The sequence below is a fragment of the Myotis lucifugus genome, unplaced genomic scaffold, assembly GCF_000147115.1.
Source record: "Myotis lucifugus unplaced genomic scaffold, Myoluc2.0 scaffold_83, whole genome shotgun sequence".
Classification (NCBI taxonomy): Eukaryota; Metazoa; Chordata; class Mammalia; order Chiroptera; family Vespertilionidae; genus Myotis; species Myotis lucifugus.
The window spans coordinates 4,748,763-4,766,219 of NW_005871131.1; the positions used below are offsets into that span (position 1 = coordinate 4,748,763).

At 36.2% G+C, this 17,457-nt stretch overlaps 1 protein-coding gene across 17 annotated transcripts in view; it reads left to right on the plus strand.

The window, feature by feature from the left end:
- Positions 1-17,457, plus strand: part of SLMAP (sarcolemma associated protein) — a 156,152-nt gene that overhangs the window by 74,787 nt on the left and 63,908 nt on the right. For all 17 annotated transcript variants that reach the window (XM_006090892.3, XM_006090881.3, XM_006090879.3 and 14 more), the window contains 3 exons: positions 8,903-8,975; positions 13,760-13,796; positions 15,485-15,547. In XM_006090892.3, the coding sequence (XP_006090954.1) occupies positions 8,903-8,975; positions 13,760-13,796; positions 15,485-15,547 (173 nt within the window). The remainder of the gene's footprint in view (positions 1-8,902; positions 8,976-13,759; positions 13,797-15,484; positions 15,548-17,457) is intronic.

Sequence of the window (17,457 nt, forward strand, 5' to 3'; positions counted from 1 at the left end):
ACACTGTGAGCTGTGCAAGAGCAGTCATTGTATCTGTCTTCATTATAGAAACTCCACTGAACCTGGCACCAATATTGTTGATAAATTTTAAAAAGTCCCATGAATCTTCATCCACCATTTTACAAACTTCTTTTTATCATATTAACTAAGATTTTTTACAACCTTCCTCCTAATACGAGGATTGGGAATTGGCAACATTCTTGTTACCCACTGCCCTTTTTGTTCTGCTGTGACTTAGTTACTTCTCCTTACCCTGTCTTAAGCTTGAATTTCCTCATATTATGAAATGGGACTCAAGGGTTTTGATAGTGTTCAGTGTTCACACTGTGACACAGTGTTCAATGTGAACATTGAAAGGATGTTATAAAGTGCTCAGTGTAGGGCAGGGTACTTTTATTATCACTAAAACCCTTGCCAGTCATTTGTATCTTTTTTTTTTTTTTTTTGCCATCAAGTTTACCCTTCTTTCTCAGTAGCCTTTACCTTTCTGTCCTTTGGAACCATCATTGGCCATTCAAAGATACTCTCACCAACTAGACTACTCCTTGACTTTTGGCTATGCTGGCTTGCTTGTTCCTGGCTCTTGGTAACTTTCACCATAAACTTTACTTGCTTCTACTTTCTAGCTCCTAGGGAAAATCACAAAGCTGATTCATCACAGACCACACCAGATTTGCCAGGTTGACTGAGAGAATCTTCTGATGTCATGGCAGTGTATCCAGGATGTATACCAGAATTACCTGCAGAGCTTTGTAAAACTACAGATGCTCGGATCTCACCCATTCATCCTTAAGAAGAATTGCTGGGTGTGGGACTTGGACATATCTAGTTTTTAAAAGCCTCAAGTTGTTCTTTTGGACAATGAGGTTTAAGAACTCTGCTCCGTTAAATTTCTGGCAAATGTTTTATATCTTATCTTCAAGTCCCAAGTTTCACTTCTTGCTTTGTCTGCTGTGAATCTGTTCATACTGGCTCTATACCTGTATTTCCAGCTGCTTGTGGTTGTTTCCTTTCGAATGTCCACTGTCACCTTACTCTGTACAAAGCGTAATTTAGTCTTCAAATGAGAGTATTCTACTGACGTCCCAATTTCTTCTATTCCATCGTTCTCCCAAACACTCTAGCTCAGCTTCTTGGTATCTTATCTCCAGCAGTTATGTCATCTACACCATTTGCCCTCCTTTCCCTGCTATTTCTTGTTTTTCCTGTTGCCATCCTAGAGTGTTAATAGAAGCTTTCCACTTCTGGCTACCATTCTTCTGTTACAGATTTATTTATGTCATTCTGCTTTTAGAAGCCTTAGTGACTGTGCCAATTGCAGAATAGTCTGAAATGCTTAATTGTACACTTGAAGCCCTCAAAAATATGACTCAATTTAGCCTTTTGCTTTTATTTCCCTTATATATGTTAAGCTATTAACTAGATTGTTTAGAGATAAGAGGGTATATGGAAAAGATTCTTTTGAATCCTAGCACTGCCACTTGCCAAAGGTGTGATCTCCAGCAAGTTATTTTAGTCTCTTTGACTTTAGTATGTAAAGTCAAGTGTAAAATGGGACATAAAAATAACTATTTGCATGGTTTGTCATAAGTAGTTAACATGTATAGTGTGCTTAGCATGAGGCCTGCCACGTTAGAGGGCCTTGAAATATATTCTTTATCTCATCTTTTCAATCTTCTCTCCTTAGATTTGTGCTCTCTCATATCCTTCTCTTTTTCTGTTTCTTTGCTTATGCCATTTTCTCTGCCTTTGCTTTCCTTGCCCTTGTCCATTCCAAATTCCCACAGTGTTTTATATTTATTGTAGTATTTGTGAAAGTTTCTCCCTTTGTTATGTTAAGTATTTCTAGTTCTCTCTCTGTAAATGAAATTGAAATCCTAGCCATAATCATCGTTTTCCATCATTCTCAGCATACTGCTTTGTAGCCAGCAGGTTCTCAGTGAATATTAAACAAACAGGTAAAGCCAGAGAATCACCACTCCTCATCGGTGAATAAAAAAATATGCCAAAGAGCAATATCATTTCACAGTATGCTAGAGAAAGTGGAAAATGAATCCACCTACCTAGAGAAAGGATTCCTCTCACCAAATAAATATGTAGAAACAAAATTCCTGGAAGAGATGGTAGCTGATTCTGAGTCTACCATCTCTCTATGATTTCATGTTTGAGCCTGGAATATTTATCATACTAGAAAGCAATGAAGCTATCTAAGATTGCTGGGTTTCTGTCAAAGAACTCGGGAATTAATGTGGAGTTCTAATTGATCAAAGATGGGACACTTTGATCATCAAACAATAATAATAATAGCAGTAGATTGAAATGTATCAAATTTGTTTGAATCCATGAATGCACCAGGATTCTAAAAGAAAAAGATTTGATTACCTTTAGAAGAACTTAGGAAGCCTATTTATCAACCTGCAAACAAAAAATGAGAAAGATTAGCCTGGCCAGCAGGTGTGGTTCAGTGGTTGAGAGTCAACTTATGAACCAGGAGGTCATGGTTTGATTCCCAGTCATGGCACATGCTGGGGTTGTGGGCTTGATCCCCAGTAGGAGGTGTGCAGGAGGCAGCCAATCAGTGATTTTTTCTTGTCATTGATGTTTCTATCTCCCCCTCCCTTCCTCTCTCTGAAACCAATAAAAACATATTTAAAAAATTTTTTTTTAGAATTAAAAGAGTTTTCTATTCAGCTAACTTTCCCTCCCTCTTTTCTAACTTGAAAAAAAAAAAAGGTCTTTGAATTGAAAACATTATGAAGCAAAAACTTTAGGAGTGAAAGTTCAGTAACTCTTTTATTTTAGATTTCAGTCAAAAGGAAGTAAGTCCCCAGCTTGGGAAATTATTATTATTATTGAAACTATATATTTAATACAACAGCATCATCTTTTTGTTTTGTTTTGTTTTGTTTTGTTTTGTTAATCCTCACCTGAGGATATTTTTCCATTGATTTTTAGGGAGTGGAAGGAAGGGAGAGACAGAGAGAAAGAAACATTGATGTGAGAGAGAGACATTTATTGGTTGCCTCCTGCCCAGGCTGGGAATTGAGCCTCCAACCAAAGTACATGCCCTTGACTGGAATTACACCTGGGACCCTTCAGTCCACAGACTGGTGCTCTATCCATTGAGCCAAATGGGCTAGGGCAGCTTGGGGAAATATTAACACCTCTAAGGGAAATTTTAACACCTCTCATTTAGCTCTTGGTTTTTTAAAGTTTTTTGGGGCTTTTATGGTCTTACTCATTGTACTTCCTATTATTGCCAGTCATTTCAAGAGATCCTTCAAACTACTCAAGTATAGGTTTATTAACCTTACTACGCAATGCAAGAATGGTGATAGAACTAGACTGCAACATACTTCAGAAGTTTTAGTTTCTCAGTCTAGGGTCTTAAACAGTTTTTCAACTTATCAAAGTGAACATGGGTCCTTTAAGCGGTGTTCATGTGAAGAGGCAATAGAAAAGGCTGGCTGCATACCATAAAGTAAATATATTAACTCAAAAGCAAAATAAATAATCTCTGAGATAACAGAGAAAAAACCCATATAAGTGGCAGTCAGCTGTTGTAGTCTTAATTCTGGTTTTTCATCTCCTAACTACAGCAGGTAATTGCAGATTTTTCTTCCACAAACACCTTGTTTCCCTGATTCAGACACACCTGTTTTTCATGTTTTAACATTTCTGAAATTTGGGGGAAGCTTATAAGGGTAAATATATATTTAATATGGCAGTGTACCTATGGAATTCTTACCGTGCCCAAGAATCTTTTTTTTTTTAATTTGAGCAAGCTGGATTTATTACTCATTATAGAAAAAAAGAGAACAAATAATTTGAGTAACCAGGGGTGTCACACTAAGAAGTGTTAGAAAAGATCTAATATAGGATTAGGGCTTTGGTTGGATGATTTGGGGAGGATCCAAGAAAGCAGGGGTGTGAAAGGGGAGTGGGCCTAGCTGGGGTGGCTCAATAATTGAGCATCGACCTATGAATTAGGAGGTCACGGTTTGATTCCCTATCAGGGCACATGCTCGTCTTGCGGGCTCGATCCCCAGTGCAAGAGGCATCTGACTAGTGATTCGCTCTCATCATTGATGTTTCTATCCTTCTCCCCTTCTTTCTTCCTCTCTTTGAAATAAATAAAAATATATTTTTTTTAAAAAAGAAAAGGGGGTAGGATTCTATGATTGGACATTTCAGTAAATTGTATCTTTAGAGAAGGCAAAGTAGAGCTAAGGCTTAAGGCTATAATTGGTAAAGAAGTAGCAGGAACTCATATTAACGAGGAGAGAGGAGTATTTGCTATTTTGCACAGTGATCTTGTTTTTGTCAGTGCTTAGATGAAGTTATGAAGTGGTCTTGTTTTGCTTCATAGTCTCAGAATGATCTTGTCTGATATTAGTAAGATTACTTATGTCCCCCAGGAGAATAACATGGCCTAGCAGCTATAAATATTAGAGCAGTTCCTAGATGCCAGGGCTGGTTTTTTTGTATGTTTTTTTGTTTTTTACTTCTCATCATTGTACCTAGTACATGGTATTCATGCATTAGTTACTTTTTGAAGTTACTTTCAGATGTCAAGTAAATAAAGAGTTTTTACTGTGTTCTGAAGAACGCTTTTCGTGGCCAGGTAGAGGAGAAAGAAGATGGCTGTGCAGGGTGAGAAGTCACGCAATCTGTTGTCTGCAAGCTGGAGAACCAGGAAAGCCAATGGCTCAATTCAGCCTTAGTCCAAAGGCCCGGGAACCAGGAGAGCAAGTGGTAATGATAGAAGTCCCAGAGTCTAAAAGCCTGTGAACCAGGTGCTCTGATGTACAAGTGCAGTAAGTGATGGATGCCCCAGCTCAAGAAGAGAGAGAATTTCTGAGAAACTTTTACTTTTTAAAAATTTTTTTTTATTGATTTCAGAGAGGAAGGGAGAAAGAGATAGAAACATCAATGATGAGAGAGAATCATTGATCAGCTACCTTCTGCATGCCCCCTACTAGGGATGTGCCCTGCAACCTGGGCATGTGCCCTGACGGGGAATTGAACCATGACCTCCTGGTTCATAGGTTGATGCTCAACCACTGAGCCACACTGACCAGGCCTGAGAAACGTTTAAATTGTGTGTTTTACAATCAGTTTTATCTTTGAATCTTTTAAATACAGTAATAATGCTTCTGGGTGAATTTGGAGAGCATAGTTTGTTTTAAAAGTACTTAATAAAATACTGTACAGCAGCATTTTCCAAAGTACAAGGGGGGCAAAAGTGGATTTACAGTTGTTTATATGGAAAATAATACAATAATTAGTCAATAAAAATACAAGAATAAACTGTGTTTCACATACTCATAACTTTTGCCCCACCCCATATTTTCTTCAAAATACGATATATGCCATATATATATATGTGTGTGTGTATGATTATGTGATTATGGTTATACCAGTGTGTGTGTGTGTGTGTGTGTGTGTGTGTGTGTGTGTGTATGATTACATATATATATATACTGGTATAACCATAATCACATAGTTCCTTTATGTGTTCCTAAAAAGGGAGCAGGGATGCGCTCAATGGTTACATAGGTTTTGAAAATGCATCATGATGTACATTAAGCTCTGAGAAAGCCTGTGATTTAAAAGATTAAAAACTCTTTCAACTTCTTTTAACCAAATATTTTCTAAGCTCCTCTAACCCCACCTACTAGCACTCCATTTTGAGAAATTCTGCTATATAGATTGATTAATACAAGTTTTAGAACAAAACATTTTCATCAGATTGCTTTTGCATATTATTAAGGAGGTAACTGACATTTCTCTGCATCTAGTTGTCACAAGAACCTTTTCAAAGGCAGGGTTGGCTACATTGTTAGTGTAGTCAGACCGTGGTCTTTAACTGCCTTCAATAGTGCGGCAACCTATATTGCCCAGTAAGTGTTAGCCCTTGGTTCATCTCACAGTTTGTACACCACCAGTCCAGTTGCTGGACTTCCGGGTGACATATCTGAACAATAGAAATCCTGATGTAACATATAGTTTGTCATCTTAGCACTGTAACTCACTACACCTACTTTTTTTATAAACAATTTTCTTATTAATTTAAATATATTGGTAAAGTGTCAGTTTTGCTGGATCTTCTTGTATTGTGCTCCCGTATTTATTGTAGCCTGTTTGTAGTAAATTTCTGAAGGAGCCCTAGAGCTGGAATAAATTCATCCCTTCCCTATCTTTAGCCAGGGAAAGGTGGGAATTAGGTGTTTCTTGCAAATAGAGATGAACCCTGCCATTCTCAAAGTGAGAGACAGGCAACTTCACCCCTGAGTAATGGAAGCTGTAAAATATTAACCAGACATGTTCTTTGATGTATTCAATAAACATTTACTAAATGCCTGCTTTGTACCAGAAGCAACCAATCCTTGTTGCCCTCAAGGAGTTGAATCTAATTGTTGAGACAGCAGTTGTGTAAATGATAAATATTAAAAATGCAGTGTGCTTGGTGTTATAATAAATAGATTTAGGAGGCTTTGGGGACACAACTTAGATTCTGAGCTTTGGTGAAGGAACTAGAAAAGTCTAAGTCTGGAGGATAAGTAGCATTTGATCATGCAGGTCAGGGGATAAAGGACATCACTGATAGGACAACTTGTGTAAAAGGCATGGGGTTGCCCTAACTGGTTTGGCTCAGTGGATAGAGCGTCAGCCTGTGGACTCAAGGGTCCCAGGTTCGATTCCGGTCAAGGGCATGTACCTTGGTTGCGGGCACATACCCAGTAGAAAGTGTGCAGGAGGCAGCTGATTGATGTTTCTCTCTCATCGATGTTTCTAACTCTCTATCCCCCTCCCTTCCTCTCTGTAAAAAATCAATAAAATATATATTTTTTAAAAAGGCATGGGGTTGTGAAAAGTAAGGTGTTTGGAGATGCAAGTAGATTTGTTCTCATCTAGGGTATTTATGGTAGCAGGGTGGAGGAAGAGGAAGGAAGGAAGGAAGGAAAGAAGGAAGGAAGGAAGGAAGGAAGGAAGGAAGGAAGGAAGGAAGGAAGGAAGGAAGGAAGGAAGGAAGGAAGGAAGGAAGGGGCTCAGTAGTTCATGGCCATAATTGCTATGTTAGGCAGAGAATTTAAAAGACTGTCCATAGATGGTTCTTAATATGTGCTAGAACTTTTCATATAATAAATAAGTTAATGAAAATTAATATTGAGTAAAGTTGCTAAATTACTTAAATTTAATGTGTATTTCCAGATGTCAGAGTAATCATTACTTCATGTTTATAATACCTTCTTGATGATTTGTAGGACTTATCACTTAATAAGTTACCCTCCTATAAGTACATTAGCTCTATTCTTTAAAAATCAGTTTTATTGAGATATAGTTTATTTATATCAGTTTTATATTGTATATACAATTCAGTGAGTTTTGACAATGTATCGAGTCACATAACCACTACTCCTCTAAACATGATATAGTATATTTTCATCACCCTGCATTCACTTTTAATCAGAGTTTGGTAAACTAAGTAAATTAACTCTTTGAACCCGGGAAGAGGTACTATCTGAAGAATAGAGAAATTAAAAAAAAAACTGTCAACTTTTAAACCAGCCCCCAAATTTTATTTTCTATGAAACCCACACACAAAGAGAAGCTTTCTTGCCTTGGCCAGTGTGTTCAGTGGTTAGAACTTCGGCTCATGCACCAAAGGGTTGTGGGTTTGATCCTGATCCCTGGTCCCGGTCAGGACGCGTGTGGAAGGCAACCAGTTGATGTGTCTCTCTCACGTGAATCTTCCCCCCCCCCCCCCCGCCCCTTTCTCTACACCCACTCCCCCAAAACCTTCTTCCCTCCCTTCCACACTCTTTAAAAATTAATGGGGGGAAAATCCTTGGGCAAGGATTAATAACAACAAAAAAAGAAGAGAGAGAAGCTCTCTGTACAGTGCTACTTTGGGGGCTTTTGTCTCTTGAAATCTTCAGAAGGAAAAGGAGGAAGTAAGAAGTTGTCTATAGCCCTGGCTGGTGTGGCTTAGTTGGTTAGAGCACTGAAGTGTAACAGGTTTGATTCCTGATTAGGGCACATACCCAGGTTGCAGGTTCAATCCCCAGTTGGGACACATAGGGGAGGTAACCAATCAATATTTCTCTTATATCAATGTTCCTCTCTTTCTCCCCCAACCCCCATTTTCTCTCTCCCTCTCCTTCTAGAGTCAATGAAAATCATATCCTCGAGAGAAATTAAAAACAAAAAATTTCTTGAAAAGCAAAAAGGGAGTTGTCTACATAATGACTGGTGTAAAGCTATATAAAGATGTTTGGGGGAAGAAACAACCACAAGAAAATAAAACCAAAATTATAAATACTGAACTAGAAACGTCATACTTGAAGTCTAGCAAATAGCTCTGGTACTTTATAACAGAGAGTTGTAGCAGCAGTTTCATTTGTCTGAGGACTTAGTTTTCTCACTCATGGTGAAATGAATGGCACATTTCAAGCTGTATTATACTGAACTGTAGAGTTTTATGAGGTGTGGATAGGAGTAATAGGTTGGGGACAGGAGAATTAGGAATAAGGGCTAAATTTTAATCTGGGGAATAGTTGGACTTAGGTTCAATGCTGGCAAATAGGGAAGACAGTGCATTCCTCCCTCCCCACCCCTTAATTGTACTTCCATATATTAAGTTTACCTTTTATTGACTTGTTATAGCATAGGAGGTTAGGAGACTTTTCTAAACAGAATTCTACCTGTATTTGTGATTTGTTATGGGTAGGTACAAGTTTCTCCAGGAGAATGAATATTGTCATTAAACCATCAGGTTTATTTTTTTCCCCAGAAGTTATTACATATAAGAATAAAATATATATTTACATATAAGAGGTATGAAGATTCATATTTTTAAACAATTATTTTATCCATCTTATTTGTTTGTTTTAACCAGTTACCCATGGGTGTATTGTTTCCACAATAAAACTTTTTCTACCAGATGGCATGGAAGCCCGACTCCGCTCAGAGTGAGTATAATTCAGTGCTATAAAATTTTGTTTTAATTACCTTGGTTAATAATATTATAGATGATGATGTACCATTAATACTTTAGGATTCTTCTAACAATGTTAGAAAATTCATGTATTACTTTTGGACTAATGCACTTCACTTTGTTTTTAATATTAGTTGTAATTCTAAGTAGGCAATAATGGAAGCACAGGTTACATTTGTGCTTCCAAATTTAATTATACAGTTTATATTTTGATGAATAAATTAGTTGTTTTCTAAAATATTTAGGATATATAAGTTATTGGTGAGTGATAGCTACATTCATTTTGACCTGCATTTAATGTAGGGCTTCTTAGACTATGATTGCCTCTGAGGTTAATGCCGGTGTCACAATCTTATAGAACCTTAAGGATGTTGATATAGTTAGTAGTACATTTTGGTGGGCTTTTTTGGAGAGATTTTTCAGTGCTGTAATTTTTTTAAAAATTGATATCAGAGAGGAAGGGAGAGGGAAAGTGAGATAGAAACACCAATGATGAGAGAGAATCAGCTGCCTTCTGTACACCCCACACTGGGGATCGAGCCCACAACCCGGGTATGCTCTCTGACTGGGAATCGAACCTTGACCTCCTGTTCATAGGTTGATGCTCAACCACTGAGCCACGCCAACGGGACTTTTTTAGAGATCATTTAGAGAAGGACAAATCTAAAAGAAAAAAAAATTAGTCAGCATCTAAATGTTAATATGTAAACATAAGTACATTTTGACTTGTACTTTTCACAGATTATCATTATGAGGTGTTGGAGGAAGCTAAATAATCTAAAATTCAGCATTTTTTATTTTGGGGGAAAACCTTGAATATGCTAGAAGTTTGTTTCTATATCTAATATAATATTTTCTGCTTTTCAAAAGCAGAGAAAAAGATCTAAGGGTGGGAGGTTGAGAGAACCAAAGTGTAAGGCAAAGTATAGAGTAGTCAGTAGGAAAGAGAGATGGAAAAAGAAAGCAAAGTGCATAACCCATGGACACAGACCATAGGGTGGTGGAGGCCTGGGGTGAGGGGCGGGGGTAGGTTATAAGGGATCAATGGGAGGAAAAAAAGGACATATATAATACTTTCAACAATAAAGATTTTTTAAAAAGAGGGTATGCCAATCTTATAAAAAGAAAAAGAAAAGAAAGCAGAGAGAAATCTTCCTATTACTGTGATAGTCTGTTCATTCATTAGAATGATATATTACTCTTCAGTTAGAAGCTACCAAGTTTTTTTTTTTAGCTTCAAGGATATCTGAAGCAAAGCAGAAATTTTAAAACATTATAAATTTAGCCCTGGCCAGTGTGGCTCAGTTGATTAGAGCAATGTACTGTGTACCAGAGGGTGGTGGGTTCATCAGGTCACATGCCCAGATTGCAGGTTCCATCCTCATTTGGGACGTGTGCAGGGAGGTGCCAGTTGATGTTGTTTCTCTCTCATATCATTGTCCCTCCCTCCCTCCCTCCCTTCCTCCCTCCTTTCCTTCCTCCCTCCCTCCCTCTCCCCCCTTCTTCAATAAAAAAATAAAATTAAATAAGAATTTTTAAACGACATTATAAATTTAATAATAAAATTAAAGACATTATAAATTTAAGACATTAATGTTTCCTATTTTTAATGATAGTTTAATTATTAAAAATAAAATTAACTTTGGGAACTTGATTGTGACTCAGCTTTTATGAGTTAAGATTTTAAAAAGAAGAGTAACTGTTAATCAACTAATGAAGTATGGCTTCTTAAAGACCTTGATGTTTGTATTTAATAATGAGATTTTCCTTTCCTTTAGTCAAAAGTTTTGAGCAATTACATAAAGGGTCATCTGTGTACTAGGTTTCACCCAGTAGGACATGTGAATTTTTTCAAAATTTATTTCAGAGAATTGTGTCACTATCCCTCTTGTTTCCCCAAAACTTTTCATCTTTTCCCAATTTCCTTCTCATTGTTTGATTTTATTTATGTGGTTAAATATTAGCATCACTTAAAATTTACTGTCAATTTCATTGTAAATAATCTGGCTTACTTTATGGATGAGATGAATTTTGAACAGGCAAGTCTCTAGAGCTGGAGGAAGGTCAGAATGGTCTTTAAAGGAGGATGGTCCAGTTCAAGGCCTGTTCTGTGACTTGATCAGGCCTTCCTTTTCTCATTTGAAAAGGAACATAGCCCTGGCCGGTGTGACTCAGTTGGTTGGAGCGTGGTCCAGTACACCAAAAGATGGGGTTTGATTCTGGGTCAGGACACATACCCAGATTGGGATTCAGTCTCCAGTTGGGCTCATGTGTGTGGGAGGCAACTGATCAATGGTTTTCTCTCATATTGATGTTTCTCTCTCCCTCCCTCCTCTAAGATTAATTAGGAAAAAAAAAAGAAAATGGAGCCGAAACTGGTTTGGCTCAGTGGATAGAGCGTCGGCCTGCGGACTGAAAGGTCCCAGGTTCGATTCCGGTCAAGGGCATGTACCTGGGTTGCGGGCACATCCCCAGTAGGAGATGTGCAGGAGGCAGCTCATCGATGTTTCTCTCTCATCGATGTTTCTAACTCTCTCTATCTCTCTCCCTTCCTCTCTGTAAAAAATCAATGAAATATATTTTAAAAAAAGAAAAGAAAATGGAGATAATAACCTATTTAGCAGGAATTTTATGAGGAGGATTAAACAAGATTGTGTACTTAAAAGAGAGTAATACCTGGTATATAATAAGCACATGATGTTTCTTTTATTGTAATTTAATATTTTTAACAATCGAGATGCTTTTAAGTATGCAAAAATACTTAGAGTTGAAGGGACATTGTATACATAGCATTGAATGCTTTTAAAGTCTTCAGTAGTTCTGAAAAAGTTTATTCTTTTTCTTCCTTGATTTTTATTATATTGTACAAATAATTTTTATTGATTTATTTGAGAGAGGGAGGGAAGGGGGGGGAGAGAAAGAGAAATTTATTGTTCCACTTATTTATACATTCATTGATTCTTGTATGTGCTCTGACCAGATATCAAACCCGAAACTTGGGGTATCTCATGAAGACGCTCAAACCAACTGAGCTGCCTGGACAGGGCTTTACAAATAATTTTTAAATGATAAGAAACAAATCCCCCCACCCTAACATTAAATAACAATTTTCCTTTTCTACCTTTCTTGTTGCATATGAACTTTTTCCATAATTCAAATAGAATATATCTATATCCAAGATAGTTTTGGTAAAGTACAAATATATATCACTTATAAAATGTTTTGATTTTTAGCTTTTTAAGATTTTCACGAGAACAAAAAAATTTGTACTTGAATCACTAAGAAAACTGGAGTTGTACATAATTTTTTAGGTCTTCATTAGGCACCAGCTTTGTTAGGTTCTTGTGATAGGTTCTGGGGGTAGAGAGATGAATTGGTCACAGTGCTGGGGATCACAGATGGGAAATCAAACAAGGAGAGTAAAGGATTATAAGGTCTCAGTGAGAGTCTGTACAGGATATCTATCAAAGGTGCTCAGAAGGGAGAGAGGTGCTGGTACTTAATGTTCCTTTTCGTTCAGCACTTTAGTGTATTCATGATTAATTGAAACAGTTTTTTACGATGTTTGCACTTACTACAATGGGATCAGAATTGTCATTTCTATTTTTAAGTCCTGAAAGATCAGTTTCTCAGGGGCTTACATATGATTAACCAATTGAATCTAGGGGTTTTACCCAGTCAGCCTTCAAGCTGACTCTCACCAGAGTGACCTCTAGGATATGGTGCCATTAGAAACTGGTAGGGGACATGGATGGCATCCTTGCTCTTTGCTCCCTCTACTCAACCCCAGCCCACATACATCATCTTACAGGACATTGTAAGATAGGAACCCTGGCTTCCTTACGCTGCAGTGTTCTGATGGGAGTGGTAGTAGTGATCAAGTGCTACAGTGCCCTAGGTACTGTTTTAAGCTCTTTATTTATACCAGCACATTCAGTACTCACAATAACCCATGGGGTTGGTTTTATGATTATTCCCTTTGTATGGATGAGAAAGCTGAAACCCAAGATTACACAGCTGGTAAGTAGAACTGGACCCAGTCAGTGTAACTTCTGAGCCTGCATGCCTAACTGTCATACTTCACTGCCTCTCTGTCAGTAGTAACTTTATAAGGCCAAAAGACAATTAGTACCAGTTAATACTATCTGTTTACTGTTTATCTTTAAGAGGATATACTGAGTTTAGTTTCATACCTACATCTAAGCTTTCAGTTGTTAGTCGTGTGAGGCGGCTGGGTGGAGAAGACTAGTACTACTCTTTTGATTAGCTAAAGTTGTTCTGTACTCAAACAGGCTTCCAAAGTATAGCTTTCTTTTCAATAGAACTATGTTTTTTAAGAATTTCTGTATAGGAATATTTAATTTTAAAAGAACTTAATTTACATGTTCCAAAATGGATAATTTGGAGTGCTGCTTTTTCATATAGAAGTTGGAAATGGATAATTTAAGGAGTGCTTCTTTTTCATATAGAAGTTCTTATGACCAAGAAATTCACCATAGCTCTTATTAAGTAGAGGATTCTTAAAGAGCATTTAATACATTGTGGATTTTGAATTTGTGTTTAGAAATATATTTTGTATGAAAGGTTTGTATATTTATTATCTTATTTTCTATGAAGGATTAAAAATAATTCACATTCTTTTAATCATGTAAAGGCAATTGTATGTCAACTTTAGGGTTTAAGATATTCTGGTACTGTCATATTCTGTTTCCTCTGTTGTCCGGAAATTAGATAAAAATTCTAATTTTTACTTTTCAGTGTCATCCATGCTCCATTACCAAGTCCTGTTGACAAAGTAAGTTGCCAATGATAGTTTTTTTCCAAACTAACTCAGCTCTATTGCTTTGAAAAATGTTTCTGTTTGTTTTTAATATGCTTTACTTAGAAACTTATTTCTCTTTTGTAACAAAACCTATAGAATGCATATAGATATATGGTTGCTGTAGTCTTCTGATCTTCAATATCTGGAGAATTTAGACTGAATGTTTCTTAGGAAAAAGCCTTTGTTATCTCAAGTAAATGGCTATGTAGACTAGAAGTACTTGTTTTGTGCCTAGCCAAAAGTAAGAAGTGTTTGTTACTACTCTTTATTTTGGAATACAGTTCTGTCTCGAAGTATTTATTAAAGCTTTCTGCACAGAGACTTCACTCTACATATATCTACACATAGAAATAACACAGAAATATGGGTTTATAGAAATTGCTCTTTTATTGTCCTTGCAGATTGATCAGTTTTAGCCTGATTTGGTCAGAAATTTTGCAATAATTACTTGTTAGAAAATATTTTTTCTTTTGTTCAGAAATAATGGTGTATTAAACTGTAGATATCATTGCTAAATAGTGAAGGAAAAAAACCCCAAGCATCTTTTGTATCTTTTGACATTAATGTATATGTGAGTTTTCTTAGTGCAGTAACTAAACTATTGGGGAAAACATTTTACATTTTTTTTCTTCCATTTGGATAAAGAATGAAAGCCTGTTTGAAGCAAAAGTGCTCTGTTAGATTCCTTTTTTAGAAGTAAAAGTGGTTAGTCACCAACTTCAGGAATACCAAGAATTATTTCAGAAGTAAATGATGGCCTTGCTGATTTAGGACTAACTTTAAAAAATAATGCCGCCTCTCTGTCTTCTTGCTAGCATTATTAATAAATATGAGCCTAATCAAGAATGACTCTATTAGTGATCATGAATAACTTGGTAATGGTGTGATCATGAATAAGTTAAGATATGAGGCTTGGTAGTGTTGAGAGTGTGGGTAAATGTCTCAGCAACCTATTAGTGCCCGTCTTTTGTTTGTTGTTGTTTGGAATAATGCCATGGTTTTATATTCCACACTTGGAAGAAACCCATTATGGCAGGTATTTGTTCTTATACTCTTGAGTTCTAAGCATTTGACTGTTACTTGTAATGTTTAAACACCATAATTTCCCATCTTTTTCTTCTTAAAACCGACCTGTAGTGTAAAGGGGGGAAAAACACAAAACTATTTTCGTTGCCTATGGCCATTGGATTCAGTGTTACATTTCATGTATTTCTTCTCCCTGTACCCCCACATACAAATACCATTTTGAAGATGGCTACTTCTAAATGAATTGTGACTTGTTGACATATTAAAGAACTATTTAAATATAAATTTGAAAGGGGAGGGAAATGTAGATAGATCTATTGATTTAGGTGGTATTATTTCTGGATTAAGAAAAAGCTCTGTAGCTATAAGTTTGTGATTTGGTTTATAAGGAATATTTTCATGAGAAAGACTTGTTCTATCATCCTTCTTATAAATCTCAAACTGGCCAGCATGATAAATACTACTTATAAATTCTAGACATAGGGCAGAAATATTTTGAAAACTAAAGGAACTGGTTAATTTGAAAAAAATTATTTTGCATTATTTCGTGAATGGGCATTTTTGGGACTTGGTTTGGCTTTAAAGTCTTTTATAAATATTTTGTATGACTGTTGATACTATCATTTTGTTTCTAGGTTGCTGCTAACACTCCAAGTATGTACTCTCAGGAACTATTCCAGCTTTCTCAGTATCTACAGGTAAAAATAAAGCTTAAGAATTCTTAGTCTTTAAAAGTAAAATTAAACAACTTAGGTTTGATTTTGTTAGTTCAAAAATATAGGCTAAAGAAATATTGGTTAGATATAAGTTCTAAATAAATACCTTTTCATAGTAAAAAAATGGATTACAAATAGGTCTTAAGAAGAAAGGATAAAAGAAGAGGATTGTTAAGTCTAGAGAAGATAAGGTTCTGTTTGCAAGAGAAGTTTTTTCTTCAAATATGAGGATGTGTCAGAAAAAGTTCTTTACCTATAGATGACTTTTAAATAAAAGTAAACCTGGAGAGATGGTTGCTTAATATGATATTAAGAGCAAATAATTATATAGTACTTATTACATGCCACACTTCACCTAATTAATTCACTAATCCTCACAGCAATCCTATAAGGTATGTATTTTATTCCCATTTTTATAGATGGAGTAACTGAGGGACATTACACACCTAGTATGTGTTAGAGTTGGAATTTGAACGCACATAGTCAAATCTCAGAGTCTCTGCTCTTAACGACTGTGCTGTGCTGCTGGCTCTATGAAAAAGTTTCTTCATAGGGCAGATACTTGCACTGGAAGTTAATACCATACTTAAAGAGCCATACAAATCTCTAAAAAGGAAACAAATATTAGTTTCTTCCTGGTTTTCGTAGACTTGGGCTGGATTATGATTCTTCTTATTCTGGTGAGGGAGCATGGTTAAGGAAAACCCTGGATCCAGAATTTAGAGATTGAGGTTTTTATCTTGGTTCAGCTACTCAATGAGTTCTGTGACCTTGGGTGAGTCATTATGTTGCAAGTCTTCAGTTGCCTTTTGTTTAAAACAATAGAACTAAACCAGTGATCATGGGTCCCTACATTCTTTTATAGGAATCAGTTAGAACAGTCCTACCTCAGTTAAGAATGTACACATCTTTGAAAATAAAATTATCAATGTATTAATCAGATCTTATCTTCCACTGGGGATCATGTAATGGTGCATAGAAAAGCAGCTTTACACACTTGGAGTTTAGTCGAGTATTTAAGAGCGTAGACTCTAGCCAGAATTCCCTGGACTTGATCTGTGGCTTTACCTCCTGACCTGTTGGAAAAGTTGTTTAACTCTTTTATGCCCCATTTTCCTCACCTGTGATATGGGTATAATAATAGCACTTACCTCTTAGGATTGTGAAGAATAAATGAATTAATATATCTAAAGCACTTAAAACAGTGCCTTGCACATGAAATGTATTCCATAAATGTTAGTAGTTGTTTACCATACAGTAAGAAAGCACAATAATTGACCTAGATCGCTTATATAGAGAGATGGAAGTAAACTTTGAGATTCATTTAGTCCAAATGTCATTTTTCATATGAGAAATCTGGGGCTCGTATAGGTAAAATGATTTCCCAAGGCTATACACTTTTGTTACTAGTCATCATGGATGGTGAATCCAGTCACTCGAGTACTCTCTAACTTTCTTACCAGTTTTTTAAATACTCATAGTAGGAGTAATCTTTCAATGGTCTTTTATTAATTCGCTGAGAGAAAATTATACTGCACTGACTTTTCTGTATACATATTTTTGAATTGGTAAAGTTCTAATGTAAGTTGTAAACCTTTTGAATAAAAACTAGAATAGATGCAATTCATCCCTTAGAACCAAAAGCCTATTCCTGAAAGTATTAGATTTATGTTAGGACTTGGTTCGTGGAGTTATGAAGTTTTAAGTCAGATTGAATAAAAAAAAAAGTGTAATTACACCATCTAGTGCAGTGGTTCTCAACCTTCCTAATGCCGCGACCCTTTAATACAGTTCCTCATGTGGTGACCCCCAATTTCATTGTTACAAATTGAACATAATTAAAGCATAGTGATTAATCACAAAAACAATATGTAATTATATATGTGTTTTCC